This window comes from Calonectris borealis, chromosome 3, assembly GCF_964195595.1.
Source record: "Calonectris borealis chromosome 3, bCalBor7.hap1.2, whole genome shotgun sequence".
Taxonomy (NCBI): Eukaryota; Metazoa; Chordata; class Aves; order Procellariiformes; family Procellariidae; genus Calonectris; species Calonectris borealis.
The window spans coordinates 79,783,319-79,808,452 of NC_134314.1; the positions used below are offsets into that span (position 1 = coordinate 79,783,319).

General features: G+C 38.5%; 1 protein-coding gene across 4 annotated transcripts in view; it reads right to left on the minus strand.

Moving 5' to 3' along the window:
• Nucleotides 1-243: 243 nt before the first annotated feature.
• Nucleotides 244-25,134, minus strand: part of RNASET2 (ribonuclease T2) — a 30,043-nt gene continuing 5,152 nt past the window's right edge. For 3 of the 4 annotated variants that reach the window (XM_075146323.1, XM_075146325.1, XM_075146324.1), the window contains exons 3-10: nucleotides 22,719-22,785; nucleotides 16,800-16,855; nucleotides 15,820-15,877; nucleotides 14,862-14,932; nucleotides 9,232-9,345; nucleotides 6,926-6,971; nucleotides 6,637-6,711; nucleotides 244-4,105 (exon numbers count right to left, since the gene is read on the minus strand). In XM_075146323.1, the coding sequence (XP_075002424.1) occupies nucleotides 3,914-4,105; nucleotides 6,637-6,711; nucleotides 6,926-6,971; nucleotides 9,232-9,345; nucleotides 14,862-14,932; nucleotides 15,820-15,877; nucleotides 16,800-16,855; nucleotides 22,719-22,785 (679 nt within the window). In that variant the 3' untranslated portion in view covers nucleotides 244-3,913. The remainder of the gene's footprint in view (nucleotides 4,106-6,636; nucleotides 6,712-6,925; nucleotides 6,972-9,231; nucleotides 9,346-14,861; nucleotides 14,933-15,819; nucleotides 15,878-16,799; nucleotides 16,856-22,718; nucleotides 22,786-25,134) is intronic. The other variant, XM_075146326.1, reaches the window with a different exon arrangement.

A 25,134-nucleotide genomic window follows, 5' to 3' on the forward strand; every position in this document is an offset into this window, starting at 1 on the left:
GGGCTCCTGTGCAGCTGAGAAAGGCTCAGTGCGGGCCAGGAAGAGAGCAAGAGAACAAGGGAGAGAAAAGAACCTGCCCATGTCTAGGAAGGGGTCCTTGGAAAGGAGACAGGCAGCCCATGCTACATGCCAAGGAATGCTTATGCATTTTGCATAAGACAGCACACGGACAAAGGATATAAACAAGCTAAGTCCCTGTGTGAAGTTGACTAGTGTTTTAAAGCATTGAGACAACCCCCCTGCTGGAATTTAGTTAATTTATTTAATGATGCAGAAAAGAATATAGCCCCCATCTTCCCCAGGCTGTGTTGAATCTTCAAGGCTGATAGATTTTATTTTGTTTAAGGAAGTGAGTGACACTTTTCAGAACTGAAGCGATTTTTAAGCTCCCAATATACCTTTGTTTACCTCTTGTATTTAAATTGTGTTAATCCAACTCTTGAAATTATATACACTCCGATGGAAAGCAATTGCAAAGGCTGGTAACTGGCTGTGAGCCATTGCTAGAGAGAACATAAAGGGCTGGACATGATCTTTGGTCTGAATCACTGCTACAATTCATTCATCTGCTCTCCTGGTTGCCTACATCCAGACATAGCCCTTAAAGCATCCTTTAAATGTATCACTTAAAACTTTACAATGTCTTGGCTCTTCTCTGCATAAAAATCAGTCAGTAGCTTTTAAAAGACATTTGTATCTTCCTAGAAGTTAGGCAGGTGGGATTGTCAAAAACCAAGCAACAGTAGTCATATATAGTGTTGCTACTACTAATAAATTAACGACAGCAAATTAAAATATTTAATGTGTAATAATGTTGCCAAAATAAAAAGAAGGGGCATGTGGTTTTGTTAAGACAAATGCAGTACCTCAGCTATGTCCCTTTAAACAGGACTTCAGAGTCTGCACGGTTATTTTTAGTGAACCTTGACTTAACATTCATCAGTCATTTTTTACTCAGTTGCAAGGTTGTTGTTCAGCATGTTGCCGCCTTTGCTGTCTCCCTCCCTTCCTCTCTCTTTCTCATTTCAGATTATGCTAGTTTCTCAAAGTTTTAAAAATTATCAGCTCCCTCACATTTCTTGCATTTGAAAATGTGAGGCTGAAAAAACACATGGAAGCCATACAAGCTACTCTACTGCAGAGGTTGGTCGTTTCCGACTCTTGTCTGTATCTGCTGACTCTCTATTTGGCATGAGTCACCTTTACCTTTGAGCCTCATACTGTGAAGGTTGTTAGTCTCTGTGTCACTTCCTTGTAGAGTACATATTTGCAGTTGTTGGTTTTGCTTAAATTAATGCATTACACTTGAACTGGAGAGAACTCATACTGTATATTTTATCTCCCTAAGCATTATTTGGTATTATAAAAGAAAATACAATTCATACAGCAATTAAAAAAAAAAAAATCAGGCTATTGATTTGAGCTTCCATTAAGCATACGTCTGTGCAAGAACCAATGCTACCATTGCTTCCAAGTTTGAGCTTTTCTTCTAACTGTGAAGAAGACCAAGGAATTAAAACAACTGCAGAAAAACAGGCAAACCCAACAATCACTCATTTGGCAGTACAGCATGATGCTGTGGATTTCATGGGATTTTTTATACTGCACCTGCTCATCCAAGGTGGCAATATTTATAGTGAGATTTTGAGAAATCTATTGTTATAATTAAGGACTGTGTTCATAACCAAACTGGTAACCGAAAAGCACTGAGCAAGATGTTCGTGAGATGTTCTGATGGTAGTTACCAACCTCTGTTTCCACTTCCCTCACTGCTGATTAGCTTAACAAGCAAGGATATGGCACTGCACTCTGAGAGCTTTGAAAGGAAAAGGAGAACAAAGGACTTCAAAGGACAAAATAATCCAAACCATTACAAAAATAGCACAATTTTGAGGAAAAGGTGAGTCTTGCTTCTTTAAAAAAAGAACCTTATGATGGTAATTGTAAATTAACATTCATTCGAAGTTGTTTGCACTCTATGTAGTCCACCCAAAACCTATGCACCATCTAAGTACTATTTGAAAGAGTTGGAGAGAGAGTTTTAAAAAAGTACATGCGCCTTGGGCTGCTCCTTTGCAGAGAAATGTGTTTTTCCCAACAAGTATCTGTTTTCTTTAGGCTAAGATAATTTTTGTAATCAGAAGGAAAAATATATTAATGATCTCAAAAAGATTTCACAAAAAACAAGTACATTCTAGTCTTTCCAAGCATTTTAGTTCAGTCTCCCTACTTTTTTTTTTGCTTAGAAGATGGCAGAAATGTGGGAATGAAGAATTGTGATTCTTCCGGTCATGTCTCTGGTCATGTTCAATATGAACTGAACATGCCATGGCTACTATAAAAACACTAGATCTGATTACCATTAGTATGTTAATATAGTATTAGTATACTAATAAAGTATTAGTATACATTAGTATATTCCCCCCTCTCGGGAAGGAAGAAAAATTTTGAAAGAGAAGCTCTCGCTCTACTGAAATACAGATACAGAGTGCAGATCATACTGATTTCTTAACTGTTAAAATAAATAAATATCTGAGTTTCTAAAGAAAAGACTAAAAAACTAACAGCATTCTGGAATGGCAAGGTAACAGAACCTTAAATGAAAAGTGGTAGAGAAACAGGGACAGTCAAAAATGAGAGTAAGTGTGTATGATTTCTAAACCCCAAAAGATATAACAAATTTGTTCCTAATACTGCCTTTCATGTTTTCGCAGTAATATTCTTCTAACAGATGGTTCCTTGAGCCATAATTGTCTTTCTTTGAAAGACAATTTGAGACACTCACAACAACACAGCACTGTGTAGAAGATGTCATCCAAATTTGGTTCCCTTTGGAAACATCCGACTTTGTGGCATGTTATTAATTATTATGGGATAGAGATGCACTATTGCTAACATTTGTACTTTTCACTTAAAATCCTGTAGTATTTTTACTGTTTCACCTATAAAAAGCTGTTTCTTGGAACAAAGTGATTATGTGACAATCTCATTTTTAAATAAAAGTGCAGGCACTGACACCTGTGTGGTAATGCTAAACGTTCAAATACAATGAAAAATTAATAGCAACATATTTCTAGGGCCTAACATTTTCCTATACTAGCAAGTAAGTTCTAAGATTGTTTGTTCTTCAAGACTGCATGGAGCTACTGTAGCAAAATCAATCAAACAATAGGTAAGGCTACAAATACAGTCTTCCTGGGGTCCATTAGGCAGAAGTGTCAAAACCTGGTGAACGTTATTTCATCCACTTTTAAGTTATGCAAAAGTTGTCATCTTTGGTCCACTGTGATCTCTGAGTGAGGAAAAGTTTAACGCCTCAGAGGACACGGCCTCTGTTCAGCACTTCTGGAGTGCAAATTTATGCAAGGCAGTGGGTATTATGTCTGGGAAAGGACCTCCAGCCAGGTCTCTAAGTTCCTTTTTTTTTTTTTTTTTTTTTTTTTTTTTTTTTTACAATATTTTGTTCTCAAGAAATTGTCATCTCATTTCAGAGAGACAAGCATCCTTTCAAAACAAAGAATGACTTGATTTCCTTGACTCACTGCCAAAAACCAAAAGTGGCTGAAGTCGCAGACTTAACTGCAAGTGCAAATAAGAAGTCACAGTTCTCTTTTGAACATTGATTCAAACCACAAGCAAGCCAAAAAGTCCAGGCAAAGCGGTAAATCAGATTCTCTTCCCATCAATATCAGAGCCACAATTCAATACTTCAGCCTGTGTAACTGATAGTAGAATGTGGACCTTTCTCCCTTAAGGGCAAAAGAAGTGTGTTTTCCAGCAGAAATCTTCACAGCATGCCTGTGATATGGACAAGGCTTTGTAATATTGCTAAGTCAAAACTGCTTTCCAAGGTATAATGGTTAAGGGTTTGGTTTTTGTTGCTGTTTAAAAAGTCTTTCAAACTCTTACGGCTTCATTTGTGATCTTGGACCTGTGAAGGATAATAGGTTGGGAGAGTATCACTGCAGACAGACAACTCCTCAGTTCCAAGCTTCAAGTCAGCCTGCATTAGGTCGGATTCACCCTTCAGCGCCGTGCAGTTCCTCAGCTGCAGTTCTTTGGTGAAGCAGAATTCGATCTGACCAATTGTTTGTGCTTTTTCACCCTAGAAACATGAGGGATGAGATCAGCTTGATGGGGAGAAGAAAATAAATCAATTCTTCAAATATATTGCCTTATCTATAGAATACAGTAGTGCTTATTTGTATATTTGCCACTTGAAAAATGTGAAGGAGACAGGCACCAGAAGCATCCACTCTGAACAGCTTATAGTACATACTTGTCTTTAAGGCACAAGCAGACAAGGAAATGCATTCCAACAACATAATTCAGTAACAATTTGGGGAATCTGCCTAACTAGTAAGTCTCATTATGAAATGCTGTGATGCAGATTATCTTAGCATTTACCAATGTGTTCACCTTAATAAGCTCTGGCTGAACTCTGTGAACATTGAAGGGTATGTGTGACCTGAAAGCCACCTTTCACCAACTCTTTTGTAGAAGGATGGTAATTGAGGCAAAGAAAATTCTCCAAAAAGGAGAAAAAGGAGAAAAGAAACTTTTACTGAAAAGAACACAGAAGCAAGCTGTCAAAAGTAGCAGAAATGTCATTTTTGGACTACAGGACAGACTAGGAAGAAAAATATTGGCCATGAATAAGGCAGGCAGGCATGGAAGCCTTTCATGTGGGGAAGAAGATTATATGAAAATCCCTCAAAATGCTCAGGTGCGACAATGTGGAAAAAAATTGGTTTTGAAACCACTAAGCAGGACAAAAGTATATGTACAAGACAAAAAGTAACTGTAGTGTTTTGGTGTTTTTTTTTTTTCCTTCTGTTGCTTTGCTTTGGTTTTGGGGGATTTTTTGGCTGTGGGGTTGGTTTTTTTTTTTTAGTTTGGTCTTGGGTTTTTTGTTGTTGGGGTTTTTTTTAGGGGTGGGGTTTTTTTGGGTTTATTTTAAAGAAACTAAGAACACAGCAAGTGTGTAGTACATTTTAAACATAAAAGTCCCTCCATAATGCACTTGAGGCATCAACAAGGCTGGAAGTCTGAAAAGGGCTATCTTTAAATAACTGGGGTATACTTTTTCCTTTCTATTACCCACTAGCTTCAGCTGTTAAGCACAGGGGACTCAAGCTGTAAATTACTTTCACGTAATTTGAGCAGTATCCCAATTGTACTAAAAGCAATGGCAGAACTACAGTGAACAGAGCTAGAAACTGGCGTTTGTGTTAGCTTTGTATTTCTTCAACATCAAGACGTGGGTGAGTGTGCAACCTCCATTCAACTCATATTCCTTTGTTGCTTAAAGTAACTTAAAAATACATTTTTAAAATATTGTAACCTGGAATTCTTTTCCATGTGAAGAAATATGCAAGTATGAAAACCTCAGAACACTAGTAAAGCAAGTGAGCTGACAACACACAAGGTATTAAACTCCAACAGCAACTGTATCTTGGCAAGTTTTCATAAAATTGTCATCTGTGTACAGGCAATAACTCTGCCACGTGTTTCGTAGTAAACCATTTTTATCAAGCTGAGATAATAAGGAACCACGTATAAGAGGGAAAGCTATCTTGTGGGTTTGGTTTTTTGTTTTCTTTTTGAATAAAAGCAGAATAACCTGGCTGAAAAAGGAAGGAAACAGCTATGCAGCCTACCCATGTAATTGTTCAGAATACTATTCTGTTCCTTCAACGGCATTTTTGGTTCAGACATGGTGACCTGTATTTTACACTACAGCACACTACCTCTGTGTACCACATTCTTTACTGCATCGTGATTCACAGTACAATCGTTGGCCAGGAAAAGTAGAAAGAAATGAAAATTTTAGACACCGTTGCGTTGAAAGGAAAGACTATAGTCATCCTGAATCACAGTGAAGCTCAAAATGCCTTTTTGTACCTCTTTTTGTACCACTTTTGAGAACAACCTCAGAGACAAGCCTCTGAGCTGCTTTATTTCTGAAGGATTCTGTCCATTGAGCAACTTCTTCATGCAGCACAGATGAGCCATGCCCACTGAAGGGAAGACTGCTGTTGACAGGCAGTACCCCTGTCAAGGCCAACAGCCACTGGCTCTATTCAGCTCACTCTTGTTGGTTCTGGTAATTTGCTATATGGCAGTTAAGCTTTAGCAGGAGGAGTGGAAAGTACTCAGCTACAGCATGACCTCTAGCGTGGTGGTTACAGTGTTCATGCAAGAGATGCAGGTTCAAGTCCCTTATGACAAAGAGACCTTTAAAACCCAGTGCTCCCACTTTCTGGGTAAGTATACTAACAGCAAAGTCACTAGGTAAAGAATGGACGCTTCCTCCACTAACAATATTTCTGTATCAAGAAAAGGCTGTGGCAACAGTAACATAAGCTGAACTCCGTGGTGCCAGTACGTAAGCAATGTTTTTATGAACTCAACTCCAAGAATTGAGCAATATCTAATCTGCAAAGAGTTGTATACACAAGGAACACCCAGACCTAAATTTCACCATGCTGAAGATTTTTCATTCTATTTTTGCTTTTGTTTTTTGATTAAAAAGTGCTCTTTTAAAAAAAAAATTGTTGGTTTTTTGTGGTTGTTTTTTTGTTTGTTTTTTGGTTTGGGGGGGTTGGGGAGCATGTGTCTGTTTGGGGTTTTTACCTCTTCTGGAGGAAGACATTGGATCTTTGGCATTACACCATAAAATGTTGTAAGAGCTTCCTTTATGGCAGTCATCTGAAAAATTAAAAAGCTTATATAAATTAATAAGTCACTAGCACATCTTCCAACAGGTCCCATACTTGTTAAGTTCACAAAAACTTTTAGATAAAGCACAACCTTAAAGAACTATACAATTAAAAAAAGATCACTTATTCTCTAAAAATTATTTGACTCCTGCTGAAAAAATGTACACGCACATGGTTTTGTTTTACAAAAGATTGTCTCTTACCTGGTAATATGAACTGCTTGGCTTTATCCCAGCTTTCAGGAGACAACTGAAACAAACATAAAACATTTTTCCATGGTTCCTGTATGCAAACATAACTTCACAATCATTAGGTAAACAGATAATCTTAGTGAGAACTTGGCAAGCATTACAGTGATGGGGATCAAGGGAAACTTGTCTTCCATCCTCTGCCAGGCCTAGGAAAGGTTCCCCTTTTCTGAAAGGCCACTTCCCGTCCAACTCCTCAGGGTCAGGAAGAACCCTCTCCCCCACCTTAATCTGAGGAGCTGGGAGAGTCGAGCCTTCAGACACAGCTAGGGGAAAGGGCAATATTACTGTTATTTGCCGGACCTTCACAATGCTCCACTGAGTGCCAGGTAGGGCATGCAGTTTAATTGCCTCCTTTCCCCTGCCTTGAGCCATACCCCCGTGCTCCGGCCACCGGGAGGGGATGGAGGCAGACTTGTGAGGCTGCTCTAGGCACCCTCACGTTCTAACACGGGCTGGGCTTGCTGGGGTGGGAGGCGCACAGCACGCTGGGAGAGGGACATGGCGCGTGGATCTGGATCAACATCAGCGTCAGGGCAGAGACGTTTCCTAATGAGTATGTTTCTGAAGGGGAAAGGTTGTTCACATAAGAGAAACAAGGTAACTCTCAAGAATCTCTAGCCTATATACCCCTTCCTTTAGATTCCGTCCCGAGGGAAGTCCACACTTCCAAGTTGACAACGAGACTCAGGACCCAACAGGTGCCGAATCTTTAAGTCCCAGCTTCTTCTGTAACGAGTGGGAATGTTCAGCATCTCGCAGGATTTAATCCATGAGTGCTGATAATGCTCAACCCTTCCGAGGTCAGGTTCTGCACAGGGGAGATTTAACCCAGTTGACTAAAGGTCTAGCTGTTTGTCAGAGTCATCTGACACTGAATATGAGGCGGCCAATAAAATAGATTATGTTCTGTTATTCTTACAGAAGCATGCATGATGTCCTCTTTTTAATAATTTCCCTTTTGGAAACAATCTTTTAATCACTAAGACTACTTTTTCTCATTCAAGTATAAATGAAGTACAATGAGAACATTCACAGTCTTTATTCTTTTCAGTAAAGATTAATTTAATTATGTTCATTTTTACAATGGATAATATGCTCTGATCGATTAATTTCAACATGTTTCAATCTCTATTCTTTTTCAGTGTTACACATGCTGATATAGAGTCACATAATCGGTCACTGTGCCATCTGTAAAATATTTTAGTCATGCCATCACAGCTACTTAGGCAATTGACTTATCAGACATTATTAATTTTAACATACATATGACATGCTCTTAAGCACTGTGTCTAGAAAAATCTGATTAAGTTTTACAAGAAACCTACAAAAAAAGGAGGCGGATGGGAGAAAGACATATTTCCTTCGTGCATACACAGTGAATGAGACACTGTTAGGAGACTGCTTGGACAAGACACTGACAGAACATGTTTGTTTTTTTTTTTTTTTTAAAGATATGCTTCTAGATACAAAAGAACTTATTTCCTCTCTCAGATACTGTCGTCTTATACAGAGAGACAATTCACGGTCAACAAATTCAAGTCAAACATTCTCCCGCCGGTATCAAGCGTTGATCAGGAAAGGACTCTGGCCTTCTGGCATTCACCTGCAGCCAGAACGTATACGTATAGTGTTGGACAAGCCACAACTCCCATCAAGATTTTGTATCTAGAATGGCCAGTGCTTTGAAACCATGAGGAGGAATCAGCCCGTAGGACAAAGCAAGAGTCTCACACCAGGGTTGTTTGAAAGGACAGCAGAGGGCTGCCTGCAGCGACTGAACACCGCCCTTCAGGACATCCTCTCTTCCTGTTAGCTCTCAGCCTTCTCCCAGGATGTTCTGCACGATTTGGCCTGCAGCTTGTCCTTTCCTCTGAGCAGAGCACTGTCTTTTCTAAAAGCAAGTGTTTGGGCCTCAGTAGGACTCAGGAGTTTGGGGGTTTTTGTCACGATTTAGAAGTTTACAGATACCGTAGCTTTTGGTAGCGAGATATAGCCGATACAGCTTCTCAAAATTCACTGGCTCACATTGTCTAAAATGATGCTGTGAAGAACGCTGCTGGCTTTCCAGACTCTGAAGTGACCAGAGACAGGCTTCTCAGAGCAGACAACCCTTCCTCTGAACTCCAGTACTAAAAATAATTTATGCTAATACTCATTTCCCCTCTACCATCAGATTTTTAGACTTTTTTTTAGGCTAGATCTAAAACTTATAGAAACTGTTTGAAATAAGAGGCAGACCACCGAGTTCATTTACGTACCTGTTAAGATCAATGTGCTGGTAGAGTTCTAAGGCTTTACCAAAGTATTTCTTCTGAGAATTGAGGACCTGAAGTGTGGCTGCACAAGTGCCATGTTTCTCCCACTCATGTTTCCTATAGGAGAAAAGCAAAATTTAAGTTTTCGAAAACATTATTTGCAGATATATGTGCTGCACAAGCTAGCCAATATACTTAAATCAAGTATCTGAAAGTGTGAAGTAGGACACTGCACTCAAAAAATACTGCACGTGCGAAAAGCAAAACCAAGAAAGATCACTCCCACCATTTCAATTACAGGAACATCTGTATTTTTTTTAGTAGAATCATTTACGAAGAGATTTTAGACCTATCAGGAGAGCAAGAAAGAAGCCGAAGAAGTCCCTCATCATGGTTTGTAACATCAGACTAAGGAAAAATTCTTTCAGGCAATAAGTCGTGTTAAAAATATATAGATGAGTTGTCCTTAACATCGACAGCTGCAAGAGAGAGACTTTTCAAATTAATGTAAGAGCTGTAGAAGATAAAGGAGAGGATGGTCTAATGGTTTGGTTATTAATATGGGCCTAGGACATTCAGAATCAGTATCCTGTTTTCCTATAAATTATAGGAAATGAATGTGTATGAATTTGTGCAAAAATCATTCATAGTTCAGCCCTTCACCTGTTATCCCACCAAAAGGATAACGCTCTTCTCCCCTCCCTGCCCCAGCCCCCATCAGCTATCTTTTTAAGATTGGACATTGCAAGGTGAGGAGGTATGATAGACACCGATGTGGAATAAACCATTACTTCATTCCAAAGCTGACTAAGAGAACTTTGTGTCACAAGAGTGTGACAAAACTTTATCAAGCCAAAAGAGCTGTTCAGTTGTTTGTTTAGATTAAGTTAGCCCAAACAGTTTGGGTGTTTGGTTTTTTTAGCTCTCTCCTTTGAATCAGCTTGTTTTTGAAATAATTAAATGAAGGAATTTATGAAGTAAATATGTATCATGCTGTTATGATACAAAGGTCTCTCAATGTATTACAAAGAGATGTTTGGAGGTCACAATGGTAAGATTTCGCCTAGAAAATGAATATTTCTAAACTTTGTGTAAGTTTTAGTGGAGCCTTTTATGCTAAATGTACTTTCAAAGCACTAAAAATTTTTCAGAACTGAAGAGACTAACCCTTATTTTGGGTGAGCAGTGAAACTGCGCAAGCTGCTAAGACTGTTGCCTCAACTTTTACTTTGGCCTGTGGCAGTATTTTCATAGGCCTGCTCTCCAGTCTTCCTTCTATTCCACCATCAAGTCTTCCAATACCATGGAACAGAGTGCAAAAGAAAGCAATTCTTGCAATTTTATGGCAGACAAACTCAAATAGGACAAAAAATGGGGCAAAGCTCAAAATAGATTTCTATCAATTCTAAAGTCTATTGAAAGACTAAACAGTCTTTCAGACTAAACACCTGCAGATTTGAGGTGGTGGCGGTGTCTTTTTTTTTCCTTCTTTCTTTTCAAATTTTCATGAGCCACTTGTATTAAACAGGTATCAATTCAGCAGATGTCCACAAGAAGTTATCTAATCACAAATTCCTGCCACTACCATACCATTCCCTGACCTTACAATGCCTTAAGTACCTCATGGAAAAGCAGAGAAGCACAGGAACAACTATTATTCACTTGAAAGCCTGCCTTTGAATTGCCCATTCAGATTAAGAACTTCAGATTTTTCTTAAGGAATAAAAACACTTCAAAAGAAGTTATGTTTGTATCTAGAGAAATTTGTACACTACTTCTAAACAGAGAATGAATAAAGTAACTGTGGCATCAAGAGATTTGAGGTAGGGAAGAAGATGCATTACTAGAAGATTTTCACTATCCGTTCCCAAATTTAGCCTTGTAGAGAGTTCTCATGTTGGTTGTAACACTCAACTCGACTGCGTGTCAGATGAATTGTTTACTGCCTGGAGGATTCCACTTTACATGGGCCAAAAGCAGATGTCCTGACAAAAGATTTGAAGTTACTGATGAGAAAGGAGACCAGTTTTAAAGAAAATGGAAGCTCTTTTAGGGGTAAATTTAGCAAGAGATATTGAGCAGTTGGACCAGAAGCAGACAATAGTCAAATCCAAAGGGCTACTGGAACAGCAGTAAGCTGGAAGCAAGGCTTTGCATGTAGAATGACATTTTTTCTTCAGAGAATATACACATGCATGTGTGTAAAACTAATGGTAAAGTGTTGTGCCTGTTTTTTGAAGGCTTTCAGTAGTACTTGTATTTAAGTGTTCTGCTGTTTCCAGAAAGAAGGCAGAAAGAGGGCCGAAGATCTGATGGTGCTCAAGAAGCATGTTATTGCTAACATGGAACTGCTATTGGAGTGGTTTGGTCCAGTTCGCATTGATCACAGGTACTAGGCAATGGGGCTGTGGCCATCCCAAGTGAAAATACACAAGGCTACCCACAGACAGTGCCCCTGCATCATCAGTTGCAGCAAGCCAAGAATATACCGGGCCCAAGTTTTTTAATCAGTCCTGTGAGCTTCCAGAATGGAGAGCTACTTTAGAGTCACTACAAAACAATTACCAAAACTTTAAGGTGACACTCTTGACAGTGTTACTTTATTTTGCAGCACAGCCACGTGAAAAAAATAAAAATGATGCAGATACAGCTAATTCTGACCATTCAGCACAGGCATATGAAATTTTACCTTCACCTCTTCCATTTAAATGCAAACTGAAGCAGTTAGGAAATGAAGGAGCTGCAGGTATCAGTGAATAATAATTTGTTTAGAAATCAAAAGAATTAGTGTCTCAATGTTATCCACTGAGACACATTATCCTTCACGTAGACCACAATAAGACAAGGTAATCCTACTTGAGCCTCAGCGCACAGCTGGGTGGCGTGTGGATACAAAACATAGCTGCCTGTATTCGTGAAGGCCACCCATCCTTCTGTACCTCTCATACCCATGAGCTAGGCAGTAGCACAGAACACACATGCTAGCTGTTAAGAACTTGGCTGAACATTTTTTCCTGCTTTTAGGACACAGGTACTTTGGCAGGCACACAGCAGTGGGGCTTACAGCACTAGATGGGGTTCCACTGTATAACTTGCCCTTCTCCACCATTTTTTAGTGCTGCTAAGAATAAATGCTACACTTGCATACCTCAAAGCTAAGTCCTACAAATGAAGTCTTAGGGGGCTGCAGAAATGCAAAGGAATGAAATTGATACAACTCAACAGTGTGGAAAAGAAGCTGAACCTCAAACAGATTTTGCTTCCTGTTATGTACAACAAGGACAGAGCTCCCCCAAGCACGAAGTCACGCAGATGTGACAGACAAAGTCAGGAGCGTATCAGGTGGGTCCAAGGATTATAGAAACCATCCCACTCGAAGACTGGCTCATTACTAGGGTAGGAACAAAGAAGGTCTGTAAAGCACAGCTGCAAGTGCTGCCCACAAAATGTAGAAGATTAGGGACACCCAGCTGTCCCATAGGCTAAACACTGATCCCTTCTTCTGTATCATACATATAAACTGATCCTGAAGGGAATTCTCCTGGTCTAGAAATTTTTATTTGGTCCAAAAAATTATTATCCACTATAAATGGGATGGTTTCAGTTAATAAATTTTGAGACACAAAGCATACATAACCCTTCGTCCTGTATTAAGGCATTCTATCCTGTCCAGTTCAAACTCTTGAGTGGCAATTGTCACAGTTCCTAAGTTAAAAAGGTGAACAGAGATGTGCAATTACCTCTACAGAAGCACCTGCAGCCATCCTAAAATGGCCAGGAAGATTTCTTACCTCCCCTTTTAAGCCAGGGCTATGGTTAGAGGTAAAGCCAGAAAGAAACATACTACACAATTATAGCCGTCTTGGAAAAACCCTGATGTGATATTCTAAGATATTCAATATCCATTTTGCTGGTCACTGCTCATGTTCTTTACCCAATTAAGATGCCTTTAGTCTGCAACAATGAAAATTGTGCATAGTCAGTTTTACTTTCAGATTCTTACTTCTGCTGTATTGGGATTTTTATACTATAGAGATTTTTTTTTTTTTTAATTTTGAAGTAAATACAGTATTTTAACTGAAGGGAGACGTACAACAGCTTAAAAGCTTGCATTTACAAAATCTGCAATTCAAGCTGCCAATTACAGTGCATTTGTCACCTTATTGAAAGGGAGTGAATTTCTCTGTCAATCAAAATATTACTCAGTGTTATAACCTGACTTTTGTATTTATGATATTTCTAATTATATTTCCATGTATTGAAATAAGTGCTATTTGCTAGCCTTGAACTGAAAGGGAACAGGTTTTGATTGTATCTGTTCATACCTGCTGCCTACCAAAATATCTTTGTTAGTAAAATAAGGACTGCTATGCACCTGTTTTTATGAACAGGTAGGTGGTCAGGGCATGGGAGGTGCTAGATTTAAGACACATTTTTCTTATTGTAATTCCAAGAACAGTTTAAGGTGGCATAAACTTGTGCTACCACAGAAAGCAGCAGTCATGCTCTCCCCAGCACAGTGCAAGAACAGAGGAGTGGAGGGAGGAAAAAGTGACACCACCACTTTTGACAGTTACAAGTTTAGGTTGCCATAAGACAAACTCTGAGGACAAGTGTCTTCTGTAGAGCAAGGACAAGACTAAAAGAGATGCACATTCCCTTCAAAGCTTTTCCCTTGTGACACAGGGAGGAAAGAGTCATCCAATCCAAAGGCAAACTTATGGGCACTTATAGTTGAGATGGCTTTAAATGCTACTGCCTCTAGCTATGTGCTCTGCTTCTTATTTGATGTTACTGCTTTCACTGTAGATCTGGAAGAACAAATTGCATATCCATACCTTGGCCGATGCAGCTCATGGCTCAGCAAATTAACTTGAATGGCCACTGATTTCAGTTTAAAATAATGCACTTGTACTAAAGCCTGTGCAAACTCAAATACCACCCATACTGCTCTTTGGTCCAAGTGTCTGATTATTCAGAAGCAAAGAGAAACATAGAGGAGGAGGAAAACAGTACTGTTGTCAGGAGAGATCAAAATCTCTTTCTCCCTTTCTATGAGCCAAGCAGGTCAACCTCTAAATAAATTCCCAGATCTCATTTTAGGCTGCTAGGAAAGTAAGTAAAAAGAGAGAATTCTTTTTAGAATTCAAGTGGTTAGGATGATCCAATGCATCCTATTTTTCCATTTCCTCCTCAGGGAGAAAGCCCGAAAGGAAAGGTCTCTCAAAGCCAGCAACACAGTGAAGCTAGCTAAGAAAAGAGGCCTGGAAGCTGCTCTTGCAGCTAGCTGTGACATCCCAGGAATGCTACTGCTATTCAGATTTAATGTGTCAACAGCAGCTGCTTCTCCTCCCTGGGGGCAAAGGGAGGAAACAAATTCTCTCTCTCTCCTCTCTCACTAAGTTTCATTTCTCCAAAACCTCTGCTATAGCCCTCTCTTCAACAGCTGCATCCTGCATGTGCTCTAACAAGAAAAGAGATTTATTTTGTAAATGAGACTGACAAGACACACTGCTTTCAGTGGCCTCCTGGACACTGCTTCTCACGCACAGCATCTCACCTGAAGAATTACTGACTCAGATCTTTTTTATAAAATAATATCCAAAATACTTTTTAAGTTTTTTTGTACTCACCAGAACTGGGTGCGATTCAGAGATGAATGAAGCACATCAGGCCAATAGTGTCTCATGTCTGACATAAGATCCTAAAAACAATCACAATTAATAAATGCACCTACATCAGGCCAATAGTGTCTCATGTCTGACATAAGATCCTAAAAACAATCACAATTAATACAATGCACCTATAGCGTTGAAAAACTATTTCTTAGACTACCTACATACGTTGATACATTTTCTAAAACTGAAGCCTCATCTTTCAACATCCCCAACTAAAACATTTACTTGCAGAAAAAGAAAAGGTCTTTTTCCCCCAATATTCTGAAAACGCTGTTGTTGAAGGTAACAGGTAGATGCAACTATCTAAATATCTGAATGTGCTAATACTGACACACTGTCTCAAAGTAAGATTTTCCTTCAACTGTCCCTGCAGAAGTTGTTCAATCATGCAGCTTTTCACATTTGTCAGCTCAAGCCTCCTGTCCCCATTTACAACACATTTGAATGAAATATGGAATTTTTTTTAATTAAAAAAAAGGAATAAAAAAGGACTAATGCCCTGGGAGAAAATACACAGAAAAATGTACTCTGAACTCCTTTATTTTCTGTGTTCTGGCTTTGCAGTAGAAAATGGAAGAGAGAACATGGACTGACTGTAACCTCTTTTTCAGTACATTTTGCCACTGCAGATCCACCACCTATGTTATCTAGATTTTTTTAAGGAGGATGTGGCTGAACGAGTCAAACCACAAGTCTACAAAATCAAGTAGGAACAGCTGCTAATGATCACAAGCACTGTAACTTCAATTAGTACCAGAAGCACCTAATGAATTTGTGGAGTCCTTAAAAGAACATACCTCTCAGCAAACATTAAGAGTGTTACATTATAAGCTACAGATTTTGCATATAGGATGTGCAAAAGTAATTGCACTCAGCTCTGCTTGGTACGACTGTTTTTGTTTTAAATAAATACCTTAATCTCGGTGACATTGAAATGCCATGTCCTATTACACTCTTCAGTTTTGTCAGGCCTAGGGAAGCAAAACAAAAGTGAAAAAAAATGCCTCCTAACTCACTAAAGGGAACTAACAGCATTCTATTCTGTATCATTAGCCTGAATTTTAAATATGCAAGATTATAGCTAGAGATTTTATTTAAAAATGCAAGTAACCCATCAGCATCTACAGTGTTTTAGAAGTAAAAATTCAAGACATTAATTATGGCCAAAACATTTCCCATGCAGAGGCTCTTCATTAGGCCCCCCAGTGCCTCTCACCCTGTCTAAAAGACATACAGGGGGAGTAAATGATATGGAAGGCTCTTGCACGTGTCGTCACTAATGACATTGACCTCCTCAACCACTGCCCCAAGTGATGACCTGCAAGTATCACCAAGACACTCACTGGAAATCTAGACATGATGCTGTTCACCTTTCCAGGATGAACAGCTTAAATTCCTGTACTGAATTTTTCCCTGTATTTGTCAGGAAAACCTTTGAATTGCTGCCATTGGTACCAATTCCAGTGAGCTGATTCCTTTGAAGCAAATTAGTTTTTCCTGTACTTTTGCAATATTTGTGCAGAGTTAAGATACTTAAAGCCACAAGCAATCACGAGACATTAAGAAATTCTGTGTACTCAGGGAGAAAAAAAAAAAAGACGGGAAACTATACTTCCCTTTCTGTTTGAGAACATTACTGATCTTATAAGGAGATGTATAAATAAAATACTCATGTGGCAAAAGGATTTCAGGAACTCTGTAAGTCATGAGATACAGAGTGTATTTCAGTTTTATATCAAACCATAGGGTTTTGATTTCCAACAAAATGAAGGCTTTTGTTTCAAGGAATCATAAAAACAGATAGATTAAGCCCTCCAGAAAAGCACTAAATGTCCTGGTACAAAACTTGATTTTCTCTTTCCAGGCAGAAATAAAAATACTCTGTGATCATACCACAGTCCATGGATTGTCCAGTACTCTGGAGGGTCTTGACAATCATTAGCAATCATCTGTGGAAAACAAAAACACAGAATATTTGTTATATGTATCCAGGGATAATGGTTTAGAGGAAAATATAAAAGTTCATTCATTGGTGGTCCAAGGCTCTAGTGAGACAGGAGAACTCTTGCTTGCCCAAATCAGAAACTGGTGAACTCCAGTTACTTGAAGCTGTCATGGATCATGTGCCACTTAGAGATCAACTGGCATTAAAATTTTGAAGCAGATCAAGTGAATGTCAGGGGGCATCCTGAACGGGCAGTGTAAAAAGAAGACAGAGGACAGGTTCTGAAGTAATAGAAAGTAGCCTGATTCATGCTAAATGAATGGAGCTAAATCTGCATTTAGCATATTCCAGGTGGCAGCTCTATTTTTCTCATCATCAGATCTTTTCAAGGAGTGCTGAGCCAGTAAAAAAAAACATCAACATAAACTGTAATATTAAAGAAGCAACCAACCATATTTAGGCATCCAGAAGTAGTTCTGTTATTCTATTACAAGTGAAAAATACAAAGAAGAGATGAAATATGTTGCTTATTCCAAGTAAAATGGTTAGATTTTTTTTTTTTAAATATTTTGACTTGAGGGACAAGGGAATGGAGAGAAGAGGAAAGACTACATTTCTACAAAAAAAAAAGCCCCCAGTCAAAACTTTTGATAATGCAGGAGAAATAGTCTAGACATTAATTATTGTTTAGAGCAGAGTACATATTCCTGAACAAAACCAAAAAAATCCATGTTCACACATCACAGACTACCATTACTGTATTTTCCCAGATTATTCTGCTTAGTAATTATGGCTCTTTTTAGTAAACGCTTTTCTCCATTAAATAACAACCTCCTCAGACTTTCTTTCCCCATAATAATAGCTTTCCTTATCAGCTCTGCATCCTGTCTTAATTATGCCACAATGCCTTTTATGTAATGCCAGAGCAAGAGCAGAGTGTAGAGAAGTGCAGAGAGATGCCTGTAATCTCACTAATTGCCTTCCACACGCCACAGGCCAGTGGCAGCAAAACTGCAAGCTCTGCAAGACTTGCTTGTTCTGTGCCCATTTCCTTCCTCTCCTCTCTTGCCACCAATAACAGAACAAGTAAACCCAGCAACAGCTTTTTTTCCTGAAAGGAATATTGTCAACAAACACACACTGTAAACGCCCAAACAATATTGCTCCTGTCATGACACAGGCTTTGTGGAGTTGAAAGAGTTCAGCTGTCCAGCCCAAAATACAGCAAATGAATAGCCAGCAGCTAATGCATCATGCCCTGAAGAACAACCTGACAGCTAACCAGCTTCCTCAACCGAGGGTGGTAACAAGAACAGTGCAATTGTGCTCCTTATGCAGTCTTTAACTGCAGTTCTCAGACATGCTAAAGGAAAGCCCAGAGTATTTTAGATTTGTAATCAGTTCTCCCCCGTCACGGCACTAACCTTATTAGCAGTTTCTTCTACACATTTCGTCAGGCTCTTGGTGTTACACCGTGCGCTGGCAGAACTGAGTTCAATGCAACCTACAACGCATTAGTTCACACTTTGCATGCTTTGACCAGCTTCATTCATCCTCCTTTTTAATTCTAGCCATAGTATTTTTCCAATGTCCATTTTAAATCGGTATCATAAAATGAGCAAACGCTAGTCTGAGAAGCTGGGCACCCCTGCTGCTTCTGCAAAAACACTTCTTGTCAGCCTTCCTGTCTTCCTGTTTATCACATACTGATTGCTGGGGGATTAATTCAACCTCAGGCAACTGTTGACTTGAAACGGTTACAAATGTGTATTTTCAAGCAGGCATTGGACCCCAGAAAGCTTTCTATATCTAGATTAATTTGAAAAAGGAACAATGCTGCCTCATGTTTTAAAGTAATCTGATAATCAAACCAATCCAAATTAACCATACATGTCTTATAATACTGAGAAAAGTGCCAGAGAGCCTTTACAGCACCCACCATGCTGAGAGGGAATGCTGCAGCAGGGAGATTAGCCTATTTGTAACAGCAAGACATCGGACAAAAAGCAGCTGCTAGAAGCATGGGAGCTCCTTTCACCTCTGACACGCCAAAAAGTGAAACACCATAAAACTGTCACAGAAGCATTACCTGTAGAGCTGCCCAAGTTAAAAATCCCTTGGTATAGCAGCTTGTACATCAGAGGGGTAGTGCTACTGGATCACATACAGACACCCCAAGTTTAAATAACAAGACAGCTTCTGGGAAATGAAATATTTAATCCTGTTCTCCCTATCAACCACCCTGTTTAAGTAGGCCATCTGTTTAATTAAGATCAATTTTAAGTGCTATTTTGTAATGAAACATCACAACTGCTATGAAAAATCCTTGCTTTAGAAACTGTGGAGAGAGTTCACCTCTTCCATTTCTCTCCCCCAAATAGTCTGTAATTATTCCCCTTCCTCCTTCCCCCCACCCCCTGGGGCAAAACCAATCAATGAATGAACCAAATCTATAAAGGTTGCTGAAAAAATTTGGGAGGAGGAAAATAAAACAAATTTACTTCTTGTTGAACACCTCTCTAGCATGAGCTGATAAGCTAAAACCTTTCATGTGTTTATCCTTACAGAAGATAAAGGCCCACAAAAACATCTAAATCAGGCCTTATTCACAGAGAAGTTGGAGGCATAGATTAAGAGTTACCTTGTGAGTTACACAGGCATTTAGGAAAAAACTTTCTTTTGTTCTAAAATAGCATATGTCAAGAGCTGGACTCACTTTGACACACCTGGCTTAATATACAAACAAAGAAATAAAGGTATCCCTTTATCCAAGGAACTTTTTGATCTAATGCTAGATCACAATAGTGTACTGTCCTCACCTTAGTCACTTTAATTCTTTCTATATTATGCGACTACTTCTATTTTTACAAAAAAAAAAAAAAAGAAAAAAAAGTGTTTCTATTCTTCCTTTAAGCCTTTGCTATAAAATTTTGGCCAAAGACTGAAATTAGGAAAACCTTTTATCTCATATAAAAAAAAAAAATTAATTTCATCTGCTGCTTAACACTGCATTCAAACTTGAATTCACGCTGTTCTGTTCACCAGCCTATTCTGTTGTCCTTTCTTTGATTCTTTCATTTGATCAGCACATATGTGCAGTAAAAGGCAGATCACAGCAGTATTTATCATCTTTCCCATTCTGAACAGAGGAGGAATTGAATAGCCTACAAAATTGCATCGGATTTTCCCCGTTTCACAAGTGAACACCCACAGAAGATGTTCTCTTTTTGCAATCTCCAAGATGCAAAAGCTGCAATTATATTTCTCTTTTTAAGTTCTTGAATTAAAGACCTTCACAACTCCATAAAAAGGGAGGGGGAGAGTCCCTCTTCTTGCCCTTGAGTTGCTCCTATTTCCACCTAACAGGATTCACGTTATTTTGTGACCAGAAAGTTTAAGTGTGACATGAATTAGCCACATGAAGTTCAATAAATTGCACCACAGGCACAACTTATTAAGGGAACATTAAATTCATAATCACTTGAGGTCCGTCAGTTTAGCTTGGATATCTCTGTAGAAGACATAGTCACTCTGGGTCAATTACATGGCACTGGAATTTCTGATCACATGATGAGGCACAACATCTCTCTTTCACCCTTTCACTGCAGCAGCCAGTAGTTAAGTCCTGGGATCATTATTGCTTCCACGATACTTACTATTTTATTTTAACAGGTTAGCTTAGAAGATATGATTACAAAACACTTACTTTCCATTTAATTGTGCTGATCACACTCAGTATTAAAAAGCACCAGCTGAACACAAACAGTTTGAAGCACAGGAAGAGCTAGGAGATCCGTATTCTCAAATTTCTCACATGCTGAACTGTGCCCTCTATATTTTAAAAAAGGCCCTTCAGGCCTTCAAAAGCCCGAAAAACTTTTTGAACACAGATACACAAAACAGGTAGGAATTAAGATGTAGGTCATCCACACACATATCAAGAACACAGTATGTAGCAAAGTAGTCTATAATCAGATTCCTTTATACAGGAAGCATAAACTAATAAGTATACCTGCACAAAGTAGTGTCTCAAAGGTTTTTTTACATAAGTGATATGAGTTTTACAGTTTCCTTCACACAGCTGTTTTTCCTCTCAACATCATGCCAACAGTTTTAAACTGAAGAATGACATTAAAAATATTTCCTCCTTGAAATAACATAGCAATCATATATAAATACACTGAACATGCAGAAGAACTTATGTACTTAAAAAAAAGCCCACAGCTGAATTTGGGAACTCCTCTTATGTTAACATTAGCAAAAAGAAAGCTGTTACGGAACTACAGTTGAGATTCTGTTTCTTCATATGACTCAGTGATGTGAAACTGGGCAAAAAGTCACTTAATATGATTTTAATTTCACTTTTTCTTCACTCCTTTGGAATGCTTCTGTCTACCTCTTACTACAGAAGGTCATAAGGAAATCAACAAAGTGTAAGAGAGCCTACATTTTCTGATGCTTAGTATCTTCAATTATTCATTACAATTTCACTGTAAGTTTATAAAGGTTATTTGTCAATTTACCGATAGCACTACCCTGGAATTAAGAGTAGTAGCCAGTATGAATATACAGTGGGAAAACTGGTTGGTAGGGTTTGTTTTGTTTTGTTTGTTTGGTGTTTTTTTTTTCCCCCCCCATTGTTTGCATCTCATTCATGTATGCAAGGGTTTGCACTGCTACTGACTCTGAACACCCACTCGTGCCAGGCACTACAAACTCCTGAACACCATCTCTGCTTGAAATCAGTAACAGTGGTGTTTACTCAACACAAAATCAGACACAAATTGCATCAAATCTGCTCTTATTCCCCCTCAAAAACAGACAAACAAACAAAAAACAGAATAGTGGCCACTCCTTGGTCTCAGCTAGTCATGCACATCTGAGTTTTGTTATTGATACTTCCCTTCCACATTTAGCTAATGTAAAGTACATCTCCTTTTCCTCAGAAATTTAGGCAGTATGTGACTTTTGCTTCTACTGCTTTTATACATATTTCCGGAAATAGGAATGAGAAATAAAAAAGCACCTGAAGCACAAAAAATAAGACTCTAATATTGTAATAAATAAACCTAAGTCTCCCAGAATCAGAACCTTTTGGCTCCAGAGACATTTGCCCGAAACTGAAGCTCCTCTGTTATCCACAGGAGTCTTCATACTTGTGTCAGTAAATCTGATCACGTCTTCCATTTTGAAGCATAGCATATTTTGAACTCAGCTGTGTGAGAAGAGGCCTTCGAGTATTTCCAGCATAGGAAAAATGTTCTATTTATCAGATGGTAGTACGTACTTAATAGCAAAAGGGACATAAGTAGTACACCTCTAGCTGTGCTTTTGACAGATATATGTTGGAAGGTTGGGTTCATTTTTGGTTCCCACCTCTCAAAAACAGAAATGCCCAGAGACACCTGCCATAACAGCTTTATAGCTCTCTCTTTCCTGACCGAATCCATATTTGATGGCTGATCATTAAACCGCTGGAGCCAACATTACAAAGCTAAAACTTGCGCAGTAGACAGTTCAGTCAGAAAAGGCAAGCAAGTCTCCTTACAGAGTCTGGTGAAAGTCTAGGATTAAGTTTACAACTAACAAGACATCACAAAATATATAACAAGCAATTAAGGCTTAGTGTACAGTATGTCCTACATAGACTACTGTACTTGTAACACACCACAATCCTGTCTTGTTTCCTGCTACTCTGGAGTGCAGGGGAAGTAGCAAAAGTTGCACCAAGATGAGCAAAAGCCTTTACAAAAATATAAGGGCATAAGATTAAATGCTTGATGGGCTTCGTTCATTCTGTTTTCAAACATTTATTGTCCAAGGCTACCTTTGTCAGGATAGAAAAGAACAAAACACAAAAATCTCACCTTACATACAGTCACTGGCCAATGATGAGCAAGAATCAGCTTCTTCCAGGTATGAGGGTGGTTGTCACTGGAGAAAGACAGACAAATCTATTTTTCCTCAAGCATTTTAAAAAGAGCAACACCTTCAGCCAGCAGCACAATGCTTACTAGTAGAACACATTGATTTTAGACCTGGTTGTTGTTTATAGCTTCTATCACAATATTTGAGAACTCCAAACACAGTAGGACCAAACTAAAAAATCGCATAGAAACAACATATTTAGAAAACTGCTAATACCCCCCCATTGTTAAACAAATTCCACTCCTGGCATCCTATCTCCATATGCTTTTCATTTCTTAAATATGGAAGAAACATGTTGTTCTGTTTTATATTTAGGAGAGTGCTTAGTGGCAAGCTTTTACAACAATAATTAAAAGAAAAATAAGATACCTTTGTTTAGGATGTTAACAATCTTCTTTTCAAGTAATATACCCATCAAAAAGAATTAGAAAGTATACAACATTCTTGGAACTGTAACTACTCTTCTAAAAAAGAAAGACTACAAACAACCACAAGCAATGTAGTTGACACTGCAGGAGATGCAATTTGATCTTGCAAGTGTCTCCAACCTTTTAGATTAAAAAAAAAAAAATCAGAATAAAAAGTAAAGTAAAAACCATAAATCTCAAAAAAGCTGACTTTATAATTTTATAGACATTTAATTCAAACACTACACTTTTAAAATGCTTTCTACAAATTAAGTAATTTTTACATTTAATAAATAATCAAATTGTGACACAGTCTTAAGGTTATCCAAGGAAGAACTAAAGAATGAATATCCCATATTTTACAAAAGCACTTGCGTTTCAAAGCCTCTTAGAATAAAGAGATCTACAACTCACAAAGGTATCAGTACTATCTTACTCCTATGCAGAGGGAAAAAAAAAAGCTCAAAAATTTTGTACAAAAAGTGTTGGAAGACATATCATGTCTTTGCCGTTACTACAGAGGCATTTTCCAACAGTCTGGAGCAGACTCATTCTGGATAAACCAGAAGACACTACAGCAGATATATTTAGCTATTAAGCAACCACACTAAGTGATTAAATAGAACAGCAAGTGGGAAAATCGACAAAAACAGAACTGTAAATTGTTCAAACTGACAGCACTATGTGCAGTACTGTCAAAATAAATTGTTATTCTCTGGAAGCTAATAGCCACATGTCCTTCATTAGTGCTTGCCAGAGGTTATCTTAAAAAAAAAATATGATAAAGCTAATTCTTCTCAACCTGAGGAAGTAGGATGCTCCCATGTTACACCACTTCTCAATTTTTTCCTCTAGTTTTGCTAGCTTGCAATGCCCACATTTTCTGTTAAGCATTCACACGTATCTGTGGTTTTTAAATAATTTAGCAGAATAGCTCTGGAACAAATCAGGCATAGCCACAATGAAAACTATTAACACTTCTAACAGGTCTTTACTGCTGCTGTGGAAACCTGAATAGAAGAATTCCCCAATATTGTAGAGCAGTTAGTTTCCTCGTTTTAAAAAATCCTTGCTTAGAAAAACACCACCTTTCATCTATATTTGAAATAGTAGCTGAACTTCTGCAATGACAATCATGCCAAAACAAGTTCTCCTAGAACACACCTTTTGGCTAACGATAGGTCAGAAAATTTTAGTTATTAAATAGAGCACGTTTTAGAAACTTAAGCTCAGAACTGGAATTTAAGGAAAGCCATTTTCAATCAGGGATATCTCCCCTTTTTTTCACCCGAGTTATCCTGCCCTGTGCAGTTCAGCACTGTGCCTCTAGAGCTGCCTCTGCTGCCAAGATGGCCAAGCCATAGACCACGTCCTGGGGATTCGAGAAACCTCAGCATAGTGCCTAAGCTACCAACCAGCTGCAATGAAGCCTTTACATGAAGTTCAGCACTGAACTGAGCACCCTTAACCATTCTCTTGCCAGAACATTGAAAGGAAGGAGAAAAGTTTATTTCCTGATATAATGCAATAGGAATTTGAGCTTTTAAAACAGAAGGATGTGATTTGGGGCATGGGTTCTCCCATGGCCCATTGGTATTCAAGCTGAGATTTTGCCAAGTGCAACAACCACCAACTGAGAAAATAGCAAGAAAAAAGAGATATGTAAAAAAGTATACAGTGTAACAGTTGGTGCAATTCATCCCATAGGGATGACTCCAGATTTTTGTTATAGGTTCCAAAATTATTTCTGATTTTTGCCATTACTACGTCACAAGTCTAAATAATTCAAGAACAAGATGAGCAAGATTTTTGCAAGATTGCAAAGTTTTTAGGTGCAATGAATGTAATTTCAGTTTCCCTCTTTCTTCATGCTGACACATTAATAAGTGTAAAGCTTTTCTTAGGCATGACCCCTACTCCTCTAGTTAATGTAGATACCTCATTTTAC